The 16,859-nt window shown below is 40.9% G+C and overlaps 1 protein-coding gene across 3 annotated transcripts in view; it reads right to left on the bottom strand.

The window, feature by feature from the left end:
* Window positions 1-1,504: 1,504 nt before the first annotated feature.
* The window catches only part of CLCN5 (chloride voltage-gated channel 5), a 161,556-nt gene continuing 146,201 nt past the window's right edge, over window positions 1,505-16,859 (bottom strand). For all 3 annotated transcript variants that reach the window (XM_019019652.4, XM_055375782.1, XM_063703251.1), the window contains 6 exons: window positions 14,658-14,738; window positions 13,848-14,390; window positions 11,835-12,021; window positions 10,213-10,611; window positions 9,841-10,057; window positions 1,505-8,598 (listed from right to left, as the gene is read on the bottom strand). In XM_019019652.4, the coding sequence (XP_018875197.1) occupies window positions 8,508-8,598; window positions 9,841-10,057; window positions 10,213-10,611; window positions 11,835-12,021; window positions 13,848-14,390; window positions 14,658-14,738 (1,518 nt within the window). In that variant the 3' untranslated portion in view covers window positions 1,505-8,507. The remainder of the gene's footprint in view (window positions 8,599-9,840; window positions 10,058-10,212; window positions 10,612-11,834; window positions 12,022-13,847; window positions 14,391-14,657; window positions 14,739-16,859) is intronic.

The following is a 16,859-nucleotide window of genomic DNA, read 5'->3' as shown; positions in this document are numbered from 1 at the left end:
CCCCTACTGAGGGAGGAATTAGAGCCCTTCTTTCCTCAATGTTTTCACCTGGGACATTGCTTAGAAAAAGAAACTACAACTTTCAGATACCAGGACAGTAAGCTCCTTACAGGCAGGGACTGCCTTGTGATTGATTTCTTTAAAAACAATCAGAAAAGCATAAAGTGTATTATATACATTAAGAGAATGTCTGATAAAGGAAGAAATACTCATGTGATTGAATTTTGCATTCCCAGCACCTAGCTACATGTATGAATCAATGCTTCCTGCCCTGCCTACCCCTCACAGTTCCCCTCCGGCCAGACCTCAGCCACATCAGTATTTTAATGATTGCACTGACATCTGGTGGTTATCTCCAGCTTTTTCTCTGGGCTGCTCCTGTAAGAGATGATGGATAGGTCTGTACTTCATACTCCATCAAAGCACCTTTTATCTGAGCTCTACAGTGACTAGACATGACACTCTGATTCACAGCAAGTTGTTGATAGCTGGTAACAGATGTAATGCTATTTCTTAAAAGGTATAGAGATTAGAGGCAGGAATGACGGTAGTGTGGAAGGGGTACGGTAAAATGATAAATAACATCAATAACTGAAATTTTGTGGGATTTTAGGCTTATGAGGGAGTCATTTTCACACAGAGGTGTCCTTCTTGAAATGACAGCAACTAGGCCAAAGGCATTAAAGTTCTCAGTAGCAACAAGAAATCAAGTCAACACCAGTGCAGGTGTGATCAAATGTCAACTAGGGAAATTCTTAAAGTAAAACTTGGACACATGGTACACTGTCTTCCTAGTACTGCCTGGCTAACAGAGAGCAGGAGGGAGTGGGGGAGTGAGACACAGGAAAAATAGAGTGAGAAAGTAGGAAAGCTGTACTTCAAAGTGTAGGTTTCCGTGTTCCAGCAAGGCATGAAAATGTCCACAGATACAGCAACCTCCCCATACCTCACCCCACTTTAATCTACAGGGTAACTTCAGAGGATTTCGTACAGAAGACATTTTAATCCCAATACACCATAAAGAGGGTACTAAGAATCCTAGTATTCATGGGAGGACCGTTTTGATTACCCATCCTCCTCCTTGTACAAAGTAGCTGTAGGCAAGAGGCCTGTCAAAGCCCACGACCTTACATCATTAAGAGCTCAAAGAGAGAGAAAAATACAGCTCCCAGCCAATTCTCACATCATCAGGAAAGTATCACCAATGTATGAGACAGGAACATTTAAGTAGCCATAACGAATGAGGTATCCGGGTATCTGGAACATCTCCAAAAACGCAAGCTGCCTCTCATTTGCCTCCTTATGGTAAAGAGTATTACTGAGTCTGTAAATGTGAAAATAACTATTTAATAAATCTTTTTAAGCAGTGGGCCTGCCAGTAGGGGTTTGCAGTTGTGTTTTGTGCTACCCTCCCCTGAGCCTTCCACTCTGCCCCTGTGGTTTTCTGATCAGAAATCAATAGCTACCAAGTTTAGGGTCTTTAGAAACACACCAGACACCAGGGTGGATAAGGCTGTGCTTTATTACATGCATAATTACAAATCTGTGCTAAGTGAAAATGTATAAAGCAATGGCGACCTGGGTTTAAGCCACACAGAGAAAGGGCTGGACAATCCATTAACCCTTCTGCCAATGTCCATTCCATTGCCTTTAACATGATTGTTTCCATTTCTTACAATTTGCATAGCACTTACTTGTCAACTGGCTTTGAATTCATTGTCTCAGTTTATCCTCACAACAACCCTGTGAGGTAGGTAGGGCAATTAACACTATCCCCATTTTGCAGATGGGAACACTGAGGCACAGAGCGGTTAAGATCTCGAGGCTAGTTAGTAGAAGCATAGGGAATAGAAATCAGGTCTCCTAACTCCCCAGTCCACATCTTCCTTTTTAGACTATGTTGTTCCGCATGACTAGGGAGTAGAATAAAGTGAGCAGTGAGCCATAGCTCTGGTTCAGGCTATGCCTAGGAACAGGCGAGAATAAAGCTAAGAAAGCATGGCTAAGGGCTAGCAACACTCAGATAAACAACTGCTCTGGACAGCTCAGCACCAAACTTCCTGCGGAAACTTGGGCTCTATTAGCTTTGGTTGAAGCTACTTTCTGGATGCCTAGTTACTGCTGATGTCTAGACATTAGCTTCAGCTGAACTTTCACCAACTCTCAGGCATTAAAATGTCGCATCAGACAGGTTTTCTTTGGCTACTGCAGTTGGAGCCAGCCCTACAAAGAGCTTACTACAGAGAAATTCAAATAGTGGCCCATGGGCCGGAACCCAGCCCCTCTGATCTTCCTGGCCTCATTGGCTCACTCAACAGGTGGTAGTTTTCCCATAGCCAGAAATGAATGGGCAGAGGTAAGAGCAGGAGGCTGGCCTTGGTCAAATGAAGAAGAGTCACCCACATGACATCACTGTCCCCCTTAGCTGACGTGAGCAAGGTACTGACTGGGCCACCTCCTTTCTGGCCTATACCTGGTTAGCAGCATAGCTTCAAAAGACAGTTTAAGAGGACAAAATATTAAACACATCATTTTAAAATCCTGAATGGAATAAATTCTTAATCATCACAAAGTCCCAAAGGACCAAATATATAATAAAAAGTAAATACATACTTATAAAAAAAAGCTGAGTGCTAAAAAGCCAGGACAATGGGAGAGAAAGGAAGAAGAGGGGACAAAGTGAAATGGAGGAAGGAAAAGGAACACACTGGAAGGACCATGTATTTTGAGGTACCCTTAATGTGACAGTGAGGCTGAACATTCCCCTCTCAGGCCACACCCTCTTCTCGATTTTGCCAGATGGCATTTCACTCACCAAATCTTAGACTGCCCCTGAATTCCAACAGATTTGTACTAGTAAGTAATATAGTTTAGCAGTAAATACTTCATATGTCTGCCTTGAGATGCTAAACCCCTCATCACCCCCGACAAGTATCAATGGCTTTGGCCCTCACAGAGGAGCAAAGCCCTGTTGGTCCCATCAACTCAGATGTATCTTCCAGTTTCTGTTCTCAGAACAATCCTCTCCCTCCCACAAAGTCCACATTCAAAACAACATGCCTATAATAAAAGAAAGAGAAATCTGAATTCAGCGCATGGTGAGGGGAGAGAAAGACAATGAGACAGACAGCAAGGTGGGATGAGGCAGAGAGAGGAGAGGCAGAGATCTTTTTTTTTTTTAAACTCTCATATTTTTATATTATCACATGCTGTTTTTCTTCAAAAGGCCAAACTTCAGGCAAAGCATTCATTCAATGAGTGTGCACACAGAGGCTGAAGGCCCTTTGGCAGGAACTAAGAGGTAGGAATTTATGACTATAAGACTGGGCTGGGTGACCCGATAGGTCCCATCCAAGAAATGCAAACTCCACACGTCATATACTTTCTTTCTTGGGTGATATGGTAAAATTAGACTACACCATGGAAAAACCAATTTTGTTCCCTACATCTATTCAAACCTTTACCCAGATCCAGATGTTTAGAAATGAGAATGTGGCCAGCAAACGTTTGGGGAGTAACTTAAAGTTGCTAACACCCATTGTTCTCAGAAATTCTCTCCTTGGAGCAAGCAACTGAAATATGAAACAGAGCAGAGTCAGTGATCACCCCAGGACAACTACACTGATTGAACTTCAAATTGACACAGCTCCTGAGCTCTGATCTGAGGAACTCTTACTTTTTTTTCCATATATAAGGATGTACGAGGAGGCAAAAATATAAATTTTAAAAAATTTGCTATCAAAATTCAAGACAATCTATCTAAACCTTATAGTTTAGGAAATGGCAACAGATGCCACATTTCTTCATGAGCAGATGTCTTGGGTCGGCCCTATCCATAAAACCAGACTGCCCTTGAGCCAAACACTGCTTTGAGCCACTCATTTGCTTAGAAAGCCTGGCCTTTGAAGCATTGCTTGACTTTTTCTCCCCTTGAGGCACACGATCAAGCAGTTTATAAATGCCAGAACATATGTTGTAGGGGTGTGGGATGGCTTTCCTTCCACCATCTTACACCATTCAAATATTTTCTTACCAGGGCTTTTTCTATGGCCATAACTTTTAGTTTCTTCTCCAAAGGGAACCCAGGCAATCCCAGAGGTGGCTAAAAAAATCAAGGTTTGGCTGGGTGCGGTGGCTCACACCTATAATCCCAGCACTTTGGGAGGCCGAGATGGGTGGATCACGAGGTCAAGAGATCGAGACCATCCTGGCCAACATGGTGAAACCCCGTCTCTACTAAAAATACAAAAGTTAGCTGGGCATGGTGGTGTGCGCCTGTAGTCCCACCTACTTGGGAGACTGAGGCAGGGGAATTGCTTGGACCCGGGAGGCAGGAGGCAGAGGTTACAGTGAGCTGAGATTGTGCCACTGCACTCCCGCCTGGTGATAGAGCAAGACGACTCCTCAAAAAAAAAAAAAAAACAAGGTTTTAGGACACTTAAGTTCAGACCACATATTTAGACATCAATTTTTTTTTTTAAAAAGGACTCAATATTCTACCTCCCACTTACTTTCTAAATTCCTAATTTTTCTCAGGGTTTTTAAGAGCTCAATGTTCTATGCACCACCCAAAAGATGTTTTCCTGCTTCCTCTGAACTGATGGGTGGCTTGCATTTGGCTCTGATCCAGTGCAGGGGACCCAGTTCCTCACAAGACAGTGTGGTCAGTCATCAGTAAGTACTTTGGCAATATAAAATATGCTGGCTGTTTCAAGTTCTCACCATTGTCTTCGCTATCATTATTAAAAACTCAAGTTCAAAGATTGCACTGTTCATTATTTAAAAACAAAACAAAACAAAACAAGAGATAGTGTGGGATAACAAGTGCATCTTCCTACTTATCACCTAACAAAATAAACGAAAATCAAGACTGAACCACAACAGGTGATTGAACGACTTAAAACATATAGCAGTGGTTAATTTCTATAATGGACTCTATTGCACACTAAGTTTTTGAAAACATATTTGCCCCCCTCACATCTGAATGCGTTCATAAGATCTTGGTTGTGAATTACTTCACGGCCTTAGATCTCACTAAACCCTGGTTACTTCATCATGTTCAAACAGAATTGAAGATCTGCTAAGAAATGTATAGTATGCTCTGCTCTTCCTGTAAAGGGTTTAGATTCAGCCTCTGGTGTCAAAACAATTCAACTGCTTTTCAGTTCAATCACAAATTAATCGTTTGCTTCACCAGCTGGCAAATTCAAAGTATCATCAATGTCAGCTTATCTACCAGAGGATATCTGTTCTATGGATCTTACCACCTCTACTCCACAGCTGGGCTGAGCCAGGATGCTGTGGCCAGAGAAAGAGGAGAGCATTGGAATATGTTTCTAACCAAACATCCACGTAGAAATGATCTTTAAAGTTGCCATTATTTTGTATTATCAGTCCCCTGCTTTTTCCCTCCAATATAACGAATCATGCATTAACTGTTTCAGGTTCTTTAAATTCTTTATATTGAAGATTTGAAGATACAAAATATAGCAGTTTCACTTTTACAAATCTATAGACTCTCGTTCCTTTTATGGCTGGATGGCTACCAGCTACTCTTACTTGGAAAATCCTAACTCCGTTGAAACACTAATTGGCATTCTTTTGTAAACCCTTCCCTTGTGTTAGGCAATTTTCTCATTTAATACCAAAATAGTCTCATCTCGACTCATTAATTTTTAAATCACAAACCATCTAGTCTTTTGCCATTCAGGTATGTGGCCATTTGATGCTACTGACAGTCCTCCCTATACTGGCTGTATTTGTTGCTTAAGCATGTCCAACTGTTAAAGTGGCAATGGCAGAAAGAACATTTTCCTTCTCCTCAAGACAAGAAACTTCAAATGTCAAGGTGCTGAGCTAGCAGTTGAGAGCTCTAGCCGCAATTAGCCAATCTTTGAGCCAAACCATAGGATTGGACATATAGTGGATACCATATACCATAGCTACTTCTAGCATACAAGCTACAAGGATTCCTGAGAAGCTGAGGTTAATGAATGAGATTGATCAGGAGTGAGGTATCAAAGGGATATTGTCATTCTCTGGAGGGCCAATCGGTGCTTAGCATCTACAAAGTATACCTTGGCACAGTGTTATCTGATTTCTCTAATTTATTCTCTGAAGTAGCACCTTAACACTGGCTCATCTGTCTAAAATCAAGAACAAAGCCTAGAAGAAACACAAAAGCAAACTTGAGACACCCTCCTTATCGCTACTGCACTATGAAATATGACCAAACCTTTCATTGTCATTAAATACCAGAAATAGTAACATTTTCTGTTTTGCAAACTTTAGTGGGGAAGGACAACTAATAAGACAGGTATTGGACCAGAAATGTACAGATAAGAACTTTGATTTCTACACAATATACAGGGTAGTCAGCCAAATAGTCTCATATGAAGGAATCAGTGGCATGGAAAGGACAAAATATGTGGTTACTGAGCCACTACTATGATACAACATACCCCAGAAAGATTTTTTTCTTTTTCATTAAAATGCTAGAGTGATCTATGCACAAGGAGAAACTCTAGCGACTGCCTTGATTATTTTAAAGATAAAAATAAAATAACCCTTGGCTACCCAGTTCTGAGCAAAAAAAAGAATTTCAGATTTTGGAAAGACAAGAACTATGGGTAAAAACGTCCTAGAATCAGGGATCAGCAACTCTTAAAATGAGGTACACTGAAGTGTTTGGGGGTAGAGGGTTGGTGGGAATATGCAGAATGACCGCTGATTCTGGGCTGGAAGGATGATGAGAAGTGCTAGGAACAGAGCTATAAAATGATCCAGGCTGAACTCTTACCCGGCAGTGAAATCTCACTGCCGTAGGCATCCAGTGTGGAAATGGAGGCATGGCAGCAGCAACTGGGCCACATGGCAAAGAAAATGGCTGTGTGTCACCTCTGGTCCATGTGTTGTGAGACTGCTGAGCCTTGGTTTACAATTTAACTAGCCCTGGGAGTTATTTTTTTTTGTAGTAGGAATGATTAACCAGGAGCAGCGCTCAATCCCAAACAGAGGATTTGGTACTAAGGAGTAAGAAGTGGAACAGAATGGAGGGGGAGTAATTGCACACAGGCAAAACTACAGAAAATGAAATAGTGGTTGGAATGATGATGGTGGCTCTGTAATTCCACCAAGTGTCCCCAGAGTGTGATTTTTTTTTTAACTGCAATAAAGGTAGTATGAAATTGAGACAGGCACCTTTTCAATTGGATACAAGCACCTTTGGTGTCACCAGGCCTTGTCCATACCCCTGTGTCTTAGGATGGCTCTGCATTTTATTTAGAATTCTAAGGACTCTTGAGGGAGTCACAGCTGCCTATCCTGTTCCAACACCTTGAATATATTTGGAAGCATCCCAAGCCTAATTCATGATCATGGGGACAACACACTGGCCTGTTACACATACTTATCGCTGGGAGGTACAATGAGTGTCCAGTTATTTTAGTACTGGTGGTCTTTACAAAGGAATGCATGAGGATGCATATGCAGTTCTGAGTCTTCCCTGGTTTACCAGTATGCAGTCTAGACTTGGTTCCCTTTGCTATTTTTACATATTCCAGAAGCCTAAAGCACCATCATTCATGGAGGTGGCATCTGGGTAAGAGAATTAGTTAGGACCTCACAAACATGTGAAACTCCTAGTCATTGACTTTGCTTAGAAGTTTACTAATTATTCATTTCAAGGAAGCTGGAAGAAATCATTCCTTGCTACTAACAAATTCACGGCAAAGTCCTTGTCTACCAGCTAACAAATGCCACCTGGAAAATTACCCTTTTTGCAGACAAGGAGAAAGCTCTATAACTTATCTTTGTGCACTTCAAAAGAGTACCAGCAACAAGCAAGCTATAAAAGTCAATCTCTCTAAATTCATTTAGAAGAGATTAACCAAAGCAGCATTGTCTTATAATCAGAAATTAAAATTAACATAAACATACACACATAACAAACTAATAATGCTAATATTGTAACAGGAACAAGGATAACATTTGAACTGAATCTTCACAGTCTAGAAAATACCATTACTCTTTTCCTTCTGGCTTTCCTTTCTCTGGTTTGAAAAGCAAAGCCCCTTAGTTTACACTTCGTCTTCCAGTAACAACGGTTAGATCCCAAGAGTGACTTTTTCGTCGGTTTCCTACAGGTTATAGGTCAGGATGGTTGGAATTTTTCTTGCATAGTTTTCAGTGATTGCATATTGGCTAACTACTTTTTAAGTTAAAAAAATCTTTTAAAAAACAAATATAATTAAACCATAGCAATCTTATTTATTCTTTCATGATATCTTCCTAATGTAACATCACGGAAGCCTAACTATAATTTCTCCTAAAGAGAAAATTAATTTCCAGAGATTATGTAGTGCAACTGGTTAACTTGTAGGAAAGAGACAACACACTAATGTGACTTCACCATCCAAATATGGAAAATGTGTTTTGGGTACCCAGTTAATAAAACATATCCATGGTCTGTAATGTCCTTCCCGCTTTACATCCAGAACTCTATGATTCTAGTTGAAGAGAATGGAATCAGGATCTTGGTTCGCCATCTGTGCTATATGCTTTAACACATCCTTTTTGGTAATGATTCCAAGCAATCGCCTAAAAGACAAACACAATACAACAAAACAAAAATAAATCTGTAGTTAAAATAGCATTCCCAAAGGTGATACTTGTCCTCCTCAGTCCTTTTCAACTTTGTCTTTGATCACTAGCTGCCCTTTCAGTATGAGATCACAGGAGTAGGACATGTGCCCCAGGCAAATAGGATGATGTGTGGATTCCTAAATGTATGCAAGTGTTTCTACCTCTAGGTCTCAGACCCTGCGATTTCCTCTGGTTTAAATACTCTTCGCTACATATCTGAATCTTATCTACTGCAGCCCAGTTCAAACGCCCCTATTCCAGAGCACCTTCCCTGATTCTATGAGCCAGCAGGAACTCTGCCCTCCTCACAGCAACAGCATGCACATTCTTTGCAGGCCTCCTCAGTGGCACTTGTCCTCTTTGCTATTGTACTATAACCACTGCTAGGTTCTTGCCTTCCTTAAAACACTGCCTGCTCCTTGAGGGCACAGAAGGGTCTTATTCATTTTTGTGTCTCCCTGGAATCTAGTGGAGTACCTTCTTACATGGAGCAGGGATTCAGTAGATGTTGAATGCACCAGTTAGGGAACTCCCCTTACTGATTTAAATCCTGCAAGGCATCTGTTACACCATTTAGAAATTTCAGATGTGAAATTCTTATATAATTGCTGGATTAACGTAGCATGTTTGGGAAAAAAATCCACCCCTCTCTTCAACCTCCTTTCTTTTCCAATAAAAATAGAAGGGTTCCCTATACTGGATAAGAACTATCCCAGGAAGGAAAGAGCCATGGGTTTGGGAGTCAGAAGACTTGTGTTTAAAGCTTTTCTCTACTATTTATTAGCTGGGGAACTTTGTATAAATCTCACCTCACTGAAACTTGGTTTTCTCATCTTCAAGTAATAATAAGGAGATTGTAGGGAACAAACACCCAGCAAATACACTATTACCTGATGCTACTGTAATTTCAGTGCTGCCTATGCACAAAACACAGGTGTTTCCTTTGTCAGGGAGGAACTGGGTTATTTATAATACGCAACCAGCAGTTCACATCTCTCAAACACATGTTCTTTCCCAAACTCCCTTTACATTAATTATGATTTAAAAAAACCTATCCACTTTCATCTCAGAGCTTCAAGAAGTCCTAAAAGTGCTACTAATGTTCATTTAAACTGGGTTCTACTTCTTTCTACTTCTTTCTCTCTCTGCATTCTCTTTCTCCCACAATCCAATTTGACTTCACTCAAGACTTCTTACCCGTTGTGTGTAACCAGGCACTGCCGCAGTCCCAGCTTTCGGAAAATATCCACTACGATCTCCATGGGTGTAAGGTCAGTCACAGTGAAGGGGCTGAGATCGAGGATGTTCCGAAGCTTTAGAGTGGGTGGAGTGTATGGTGGCAATGGAGGAGAATGCTCCGTGAAATAAATGATGGAAGTGCTAACAACCCCATCCTGTTTCTTTCGAGCATTTTCTATTCAAACAGAAGGAAAAAACAAATTGAAGACGGATGTGCTAGCTCTATCCTTCTGGCTCCTAACCAGTCCCCCCTTCCCTGTCTTCCCCCATTTCATGCATATTTATTGAGTTCCACAGTGGATTCCACTATCCCCTTTCTGAAATCCTTACCAATTGAAATAATGAGATCTCTTCGGAGGACAAAGCCCACAAGTCTTTGGGACTCCCGGGATACCACCACTGGGAAGCCACTGTAAGTGGTTTCACTGATTATGTTCTCTACATCTTCCACAGTCATACTGTCCTGAGTAAGGACAGTCAACAAAGGATCATTTCTCCGGGGTTTCATCACATCCATTGCCAGGGTCTTATGAGCAAACTCTTCTTTGGCTTCAAGAAAGGGGTATCCATTGAGACGGATGTGGGCATCATAGATGCCCTCCCGCCCAAGAGCATCTGCCACCCACTTGCTTGTCATGGCTGCAGCCATCAGAGGCACGATGTATTCTAAGCCACCAGTCAGTTCAAACATTATGACAACAAGAGAAACAGTCATCCGAGTCACCCCACCTGCAAAGAAATAGACACAGTCTACTCAGGTAGGCAAAATACAGGATTCTTACAATTATGGGCCTTTCCAGGAAAAGCTGACCTACCAGAAACAATGAGGTCTCACCTACAACTGTGCAGACCCCAGAGATTGCAAGAAAGCAAGGTCACAATGGACACGATTCAGAGTTCTCAAAATAACATCTACAAGAAGCCTTCTGTTTTTCTTTTTTCTCTCTCTTTCTTTTTTTGAGACGGGTTTTGTGCTCTGTCACCCAGGCTAGAGTGCACTGGCATTATCACTACTAACTGCAACCGCCATCTTCCAGGCTTAAGTGATCCTCCCACCTCAACCTGCTGAGTAGCTGAGACTACAGGCACGTGCCACCACACCTAACTTTTTATTTTTTGTCGAATTGGGGTTTCACTATGTTGCCCAGGCTGGTCTCAAACTCCTAACCTCAAGTGATCCTCCCACCTCTGCCTCATAAGTAGCTAGGATTACAGGTGTGAGCTACCATGTCCAGTCCAAGATGCCTTCTTCTTTCTTTGTTCTTTCATTTTTCTGTTGCTTCTTTTCCCTAATTAGAAAATACATGCCCATTGTGGAAAATCCAGAAAATATAAAAGAAAGTCATTATCTATTAGCTGACTGCCAATAAATAAGCAGAGTAAAAATTCTGAATGACTTTTTCAAGTTTTTTTCTATGCAAAAACATACGTTTTTAAATGAGTGAACTCACATTATATGTTTAATTTTCTGCCATGTTTCCCCCTCTACTTTATGTTGGGAACATTCTGCATATTATTACAAATTTATATAACATCATATTTTAAGATGTTAAACATATTAACATCACATTTAAAGGCTGCATTGTATAACATCATATGGATATACCATAATTCATTTAACCAGTCCCTCAAGTGCAAATTTAGGTTGATTCTAATTTTTTGCTCTTATACTATGATACATATTCTTGTGCAGATATCTTTGTCTAAATTTCTGATTACTTCCCCAGTATGAGAGAGTAGAATTCCTTTTCTTTTTTATTATGATTTTTATTTTTATTTTTTTTAGTTTCCTCATCTGTATACCAGATGCTTTCTTAATGTGCTTGGAAAATGGCAAACCTAACTGGAAAGGGATGGGCATTTAAATTCTCCTACAGTCAACTGTGTTTAATAAACTCTTCTGTTGTATGTCACCTGGGTAGCAACTTGAAATTAATGCAAACACTACTCACCTAAGCAGGCTGCAGCCCCAACCATTGCATAAAGGCCGGGGGTGATGCAATCAGCTCCCTGACTACACCAGCTATTGAAGACGGTCCATTCCTGGTGGTAATAAGCCAGCTGTTCCATTCCTACTCCTAGAAGTCGACCTGCTATAGCACCAACAGCCATGCTAGGGATAAAGAGGCCAGAAGGGATCTGCAAAGAGAAAGCAATAGATGGTTAGTGAGAAATGATGTGATTGCTTGGCACATGGTAAGGGCTGGAGGACTGACCCTCTGCAAAGCAAACAGGCCGATGACAATTTAACTATGCACTATGCTAGCAAGTGGCTGTAAAGATTTGTGTAACACTACAGGGACTAGAGGTTCTCTGGGACGTGCAGGCAAGGACGACTGCAAAGAAGCTTACCCTGATTCGGGGTCCATCAGGCAAGAGCCTGAACTCTCCAGACCAACACAGAACTGGAGGCAGAAATTGGGCCTTTCCCAAAGAAAAAGGAAAATAGATGGAGTTTCTCATATATGCAGACATTTCCACCAATTTTGAATTCTTATCAACAATGACTACCCTTTATTGAGTACCTACCATGTTCTATGCTGGACGCTCTACATGCAAGATTCATGGGTTCTTTATAACCCCAGGAGGCAGGCATTATTATTCCCAAATGCCAAAGAACCTAAGGTTCAGAGAGGTTAAGTAACCCACCCAAGGTCAAGATTTAGTAAAGACTGGTGCTGGGCTTTAAATGGAATGCTATAACCATGCTCATATATTGAATCTTAGCCCACTGCTCACACAAAAAGGATATAGCACATGAGGTTTCAGTCTATTTTGTAACAGTATCAAGAAAGATTAAACAATTAAAAAATTTTAATGAGATCATGACTATGGTTACATGATTAACCAAAAAAGGAAAGCTCATCTATCTCCCCACTCTTTTTCTTGACTCCTAGGATACTATAGTAAATTCTTAATATTCTGTACCGAGAGAGGGAAATGATGATAAGGATAACCAAAACAGCAGATTCTTTTAAAATAGCCTGTGTTTGATTTTGGAATGCATTTGAATCTGGTGTTCTGATGGTTTACAAATTCCCTTTAAGTGAAAGAATGCAGGCATGAGGTGAAAATTAACTCAAGAAGCACTGCAAAATTTCTCAGGGTCTCCATCCCTTCCCTGTATTGAGGGGATGGATGGCGTCATCTTAGAGATTACAGTAATGCCTAAACTGAGTTGCTATCTCTTCTGGCTTGAATCTCCACTTCTCTAGAGAACAGAGGAAAATAACTTGGTAGTTAGGGTGCTAAAGAAAAGAAAGAAACAAACAAAAACCTAGAAAGGAGGAGGAAAATACCTTAACAAATTTTCTTTTCTGGCTTCTTCTGAAACGTGGAAATGGTAACAGGTACCTAAAGTAAAACGTGCCAGCCTGATGTCCACTTTTGATAGCTTAAATATTAACTAAGGATCACCTGTGAAGTGGATCCCACTTCTTGACAATTGAACATTGATACCACTGTAAAAAACTATATTTAGCTATATATTGGGTTGAACCACAGGAAATTGCCATTTTAGCAGTCAAAATGGTCGAATCCCAGCAACTTCTTTGGTTCAATCAATATTGTGCTTTATTGGTAAACTCTAAAGCCACCCTATAAGGAGTAACACTGTGCTGGTCAGATATCATTTTAATATGAAATGTACTGGAATAAATACTTCACCATCGTTTTTGAGGGGCAAAATATGTTTTCCACAGAAAAGGAGCAAACATTCTTCCCAAAATTTCATCACTGAGGCTGGCATTTGGACAACTCAAGGCTTGGACAATTTGAGATAGAGGTACAAGTGTCTAGCAAATTATGAGAACGTGTGGGGTAAAAGAGGCTTTGGGGGTGGGGGAATAATGTGAGGGGGATTTGAAAGCACCATATGAGCTATCAGGATTGTATGATACCTGGGCTCTGCCCTCCAAAACCCACAGCTACGCATGCAGCCACTGAGTCCCAAAAGAATTCCTCACCTTCATGCCAAAAGTGAATATAGTAATGACAATTTTCAGTATGAGTGTTAAAGCCAGCTGCCACATTGCACTGTAGACTCCCACGCCAGCCGGTCTGTCAGGCAGTTCACCCCCCTTGCTTGTGTTGAAACGGTTCTCATAATCACAGAGCTTGGAGGAGTCCAGAAGGCCACAGTCATTAAACAGCTCAGAAATGAGCTCACTTGTGCTCATCCGAGTGTATTCATTGGGGAAAGCCAGGATGGCAGTGATGGCCGTCACGACGAGTACCTCTATAACAGGATACTTGCCCAACTGGGTGGTCTTTCGCTTCCGACACCAGGCAATGTTTGTGCGGATAAACAGTGCTCCCCACAGACCACCAAATATGCCCAGCAGAATGAACGGCACGAGCTCAAAGAGATGCCATGGGGTGTGAAACTCCACATAAAATAGTACCAGGCGGCTGTTCCCAAATGGATTGATGGAGCGTAGAGTGAATGCTGCCACCAAGGCAGCAAAGAATGAACGCCACAATGTTTTGAGGGGAAAATAGTAGCTGACCTACAAGAAAGAAGGTGAGAAAGCAAACTCAGTCAATACGCAGAAACTATTTCAGGTGAAATGTTGTGCTGCAGGCATGAGAGTCAACTAACGGATGAAAACTGCCGACTGGATTTCTAGTCACATGGTAAAGCACCAAGTTGGGGAGAGCACTCAGGGACTGGGATATACACAGATATTGTATATTATGTACAAAATTATTGCGCTGCAATGTACAAAATTCCTGACACAAAAGCATGCACATGCTGTACAATGAAAAGTTGTTACCTCTTCAAGGCTGAATAATACTCCACCTATAGGTGCTCCAAAGGCTACAGATACACCAGCTGCTGCTGCAGCCGACAAGACCTACAATCCAAAACTCAGAATTAGTGACAGAATAATGCTGCTTTCCTCAATCACTCAATCACATTTTTAGAAGAAATGTTAGTAGTTACTGAACATTTAAAAATACCTCTAGATGCTCCATATCATCAAAAACAAAATTCAAACACTGTATGCTGAATTTTGAATACACATGCATAGTTCACATGCTTGACCAGGTAAGAGGACCTTTCCTTTGTAATTCATTTAGCCATGTGTTTTATTCTAAATTATGCACCGCCCCCCCCACGCATCTCCCATACTCCCAATTCAGTAACTGCATTTGAATTTCTAGGCCTATTTGTTCACCATCTAAATGATGTACTTACAGTGATGTATTTATTTATATGGAACTTTGCAAAGGAATGCTTTTTAAATGAGATGTTCAAGAAGGCTCTAATGACATAAAACTGAAGTCACAATTGGTTCACAGTTATTCAGCAGCTGCAAGTATTCATGCAATAGGTATTTAGAGTCTCTCGTACCCTGTGTCCTACTCCATGCCCAATAACCTATGGACACAGAAATAGGGAGGTGACTAGATTTTTAAGGGAAGACTTAAGATATGGCAAGGAAAGGGACTAGGAGAGAGTGGGAGAGGAAGAAGGAGCCAAAGGGAAAAAGTGATAAAGAGAGAAAGAATAGTGATACTTAGAGACCTCCACCTCTGTGTAGGTGTGTGTGTACATGTAAAATGTACATGACAAACACTAATAATGGCAAACAAACCAAAATTAATAGATGGACCAAGTCCTTTCATTGGATTCTGGTTGCTATGGAGAGAGATGATTTGAAGAAGTAAAGAAATATTTTAGAGAAAGTTGAACAAATTACGAGTTTTGAAGAATAAAAAGGTCCTTGGCAAAATAAGCATATAGGATTATCTGGGAGAGTAGGATGGCTCAGGAAAATGATGGGGAGGAAAGAGTGGAATCTCTGGCGCTAGCTGGAAGGGCTTTGAAATTCCTAGCTACAATGGCTTTCATTTAAGAAAGATGAGGACAGCCAACATGCAACTTGAGAAAGAGGATTTCAGTGACTATGTTTAGGATGAATCAAGAGACAGAAAGAATCGGGGTGGCTAGTTTGCTTTAATTTTATATTGTAGAGTGGAGTCTGTCTACACCCTTCTTTCTCAAGTCTGTTTTACTCTCAACCATCTGCCCACTTTGACAAGGCCATAAGACAAAAAAGGTTGCCGCTGATGATGAAAGCAACAGGAAAAAATAACTGGAAAGTCTAAATAAGTGCTAGAAAGTAAATTTAAGATTCAAATACTAGCCAGTTGTGGTGGCTCATGCCTGTAATCCCAGCACTTTGGGAGGCTGAGGCAGGAGGATCACTTGAGCCCAGGAATTCAACACCGGCCTGGGCAACATGGCAAAACCCAGTCTCTACAAAAAAATTCACAAAATCAGCTGGGTATAATGGCATGTGCCTGTAGTCTTAGCTACTGGAGAGTCTGAGGTGGGAGAACTGCTCAAGCCCAGGTGATGGAGGTTGCAGTGAACTGAGATCACACTACTGCATTCTAGCCTGGCCAAAAGACTGAGACCCCGTCTCCAAAAAAAAAAAAAACAAAAACAAAAAACAAAAAACAAAAAAAAACAATTCAAATACTGTCACGCACCACGTAACAATGTTTCAGTCAATGATGGACCACATACAACATGGTGGCCCCTTAAAATTATATTATATTTTTACTGTGCTTTTTCTATGTTTAGATGCACAAATATTTACCATTGTGTTACAATTGCTCACAGTATTCAGTATAGTTGCATGCTGTACATGTTTGTAGCCTAGGAGCCATAGGCTATATCATAAAGCCTAGGTGTGTAGTAGGCTAGACCATCTAAGTTTGTGTAACTTCAATCTATAATGGTTGCACAGTGACGAAATCTCCTAACAATGCATTTTTCATAACGTATCCCTGTCATTGAGACATGACTGTATTCATATGAGTCTAGCTGGAGAAATATATGGCATCTGTACAGAGAAACAGCCAAATCGAATTCCCCTCTTATTTTATTAGAAACTATTTGAACAAAAATGCCAATTTTTAGAATGAAAGTCCCCAGCAATCTGTAGTTTCAAATTCACCTTCAC

Source organism: Gorilla gorilla, chromosome X (genome assembly GCF_029281585.2).
Source record: "Gorilla gorilla gorilla isolate KB3781 chromosome X, NHGRI_mGorGor1-v2.1_pri, whole genome shotgun sequence".
Taxonomy (NCBI): domain Eukaryota; kingdom Metazoa; phylum Chordata; class Mammalia; order Primates; family Hominidae; genus Gorilla; species Gorilla gorilla.
This window is presented reverse-complemented; position numbering and strand designations above follow the sequence as displayed.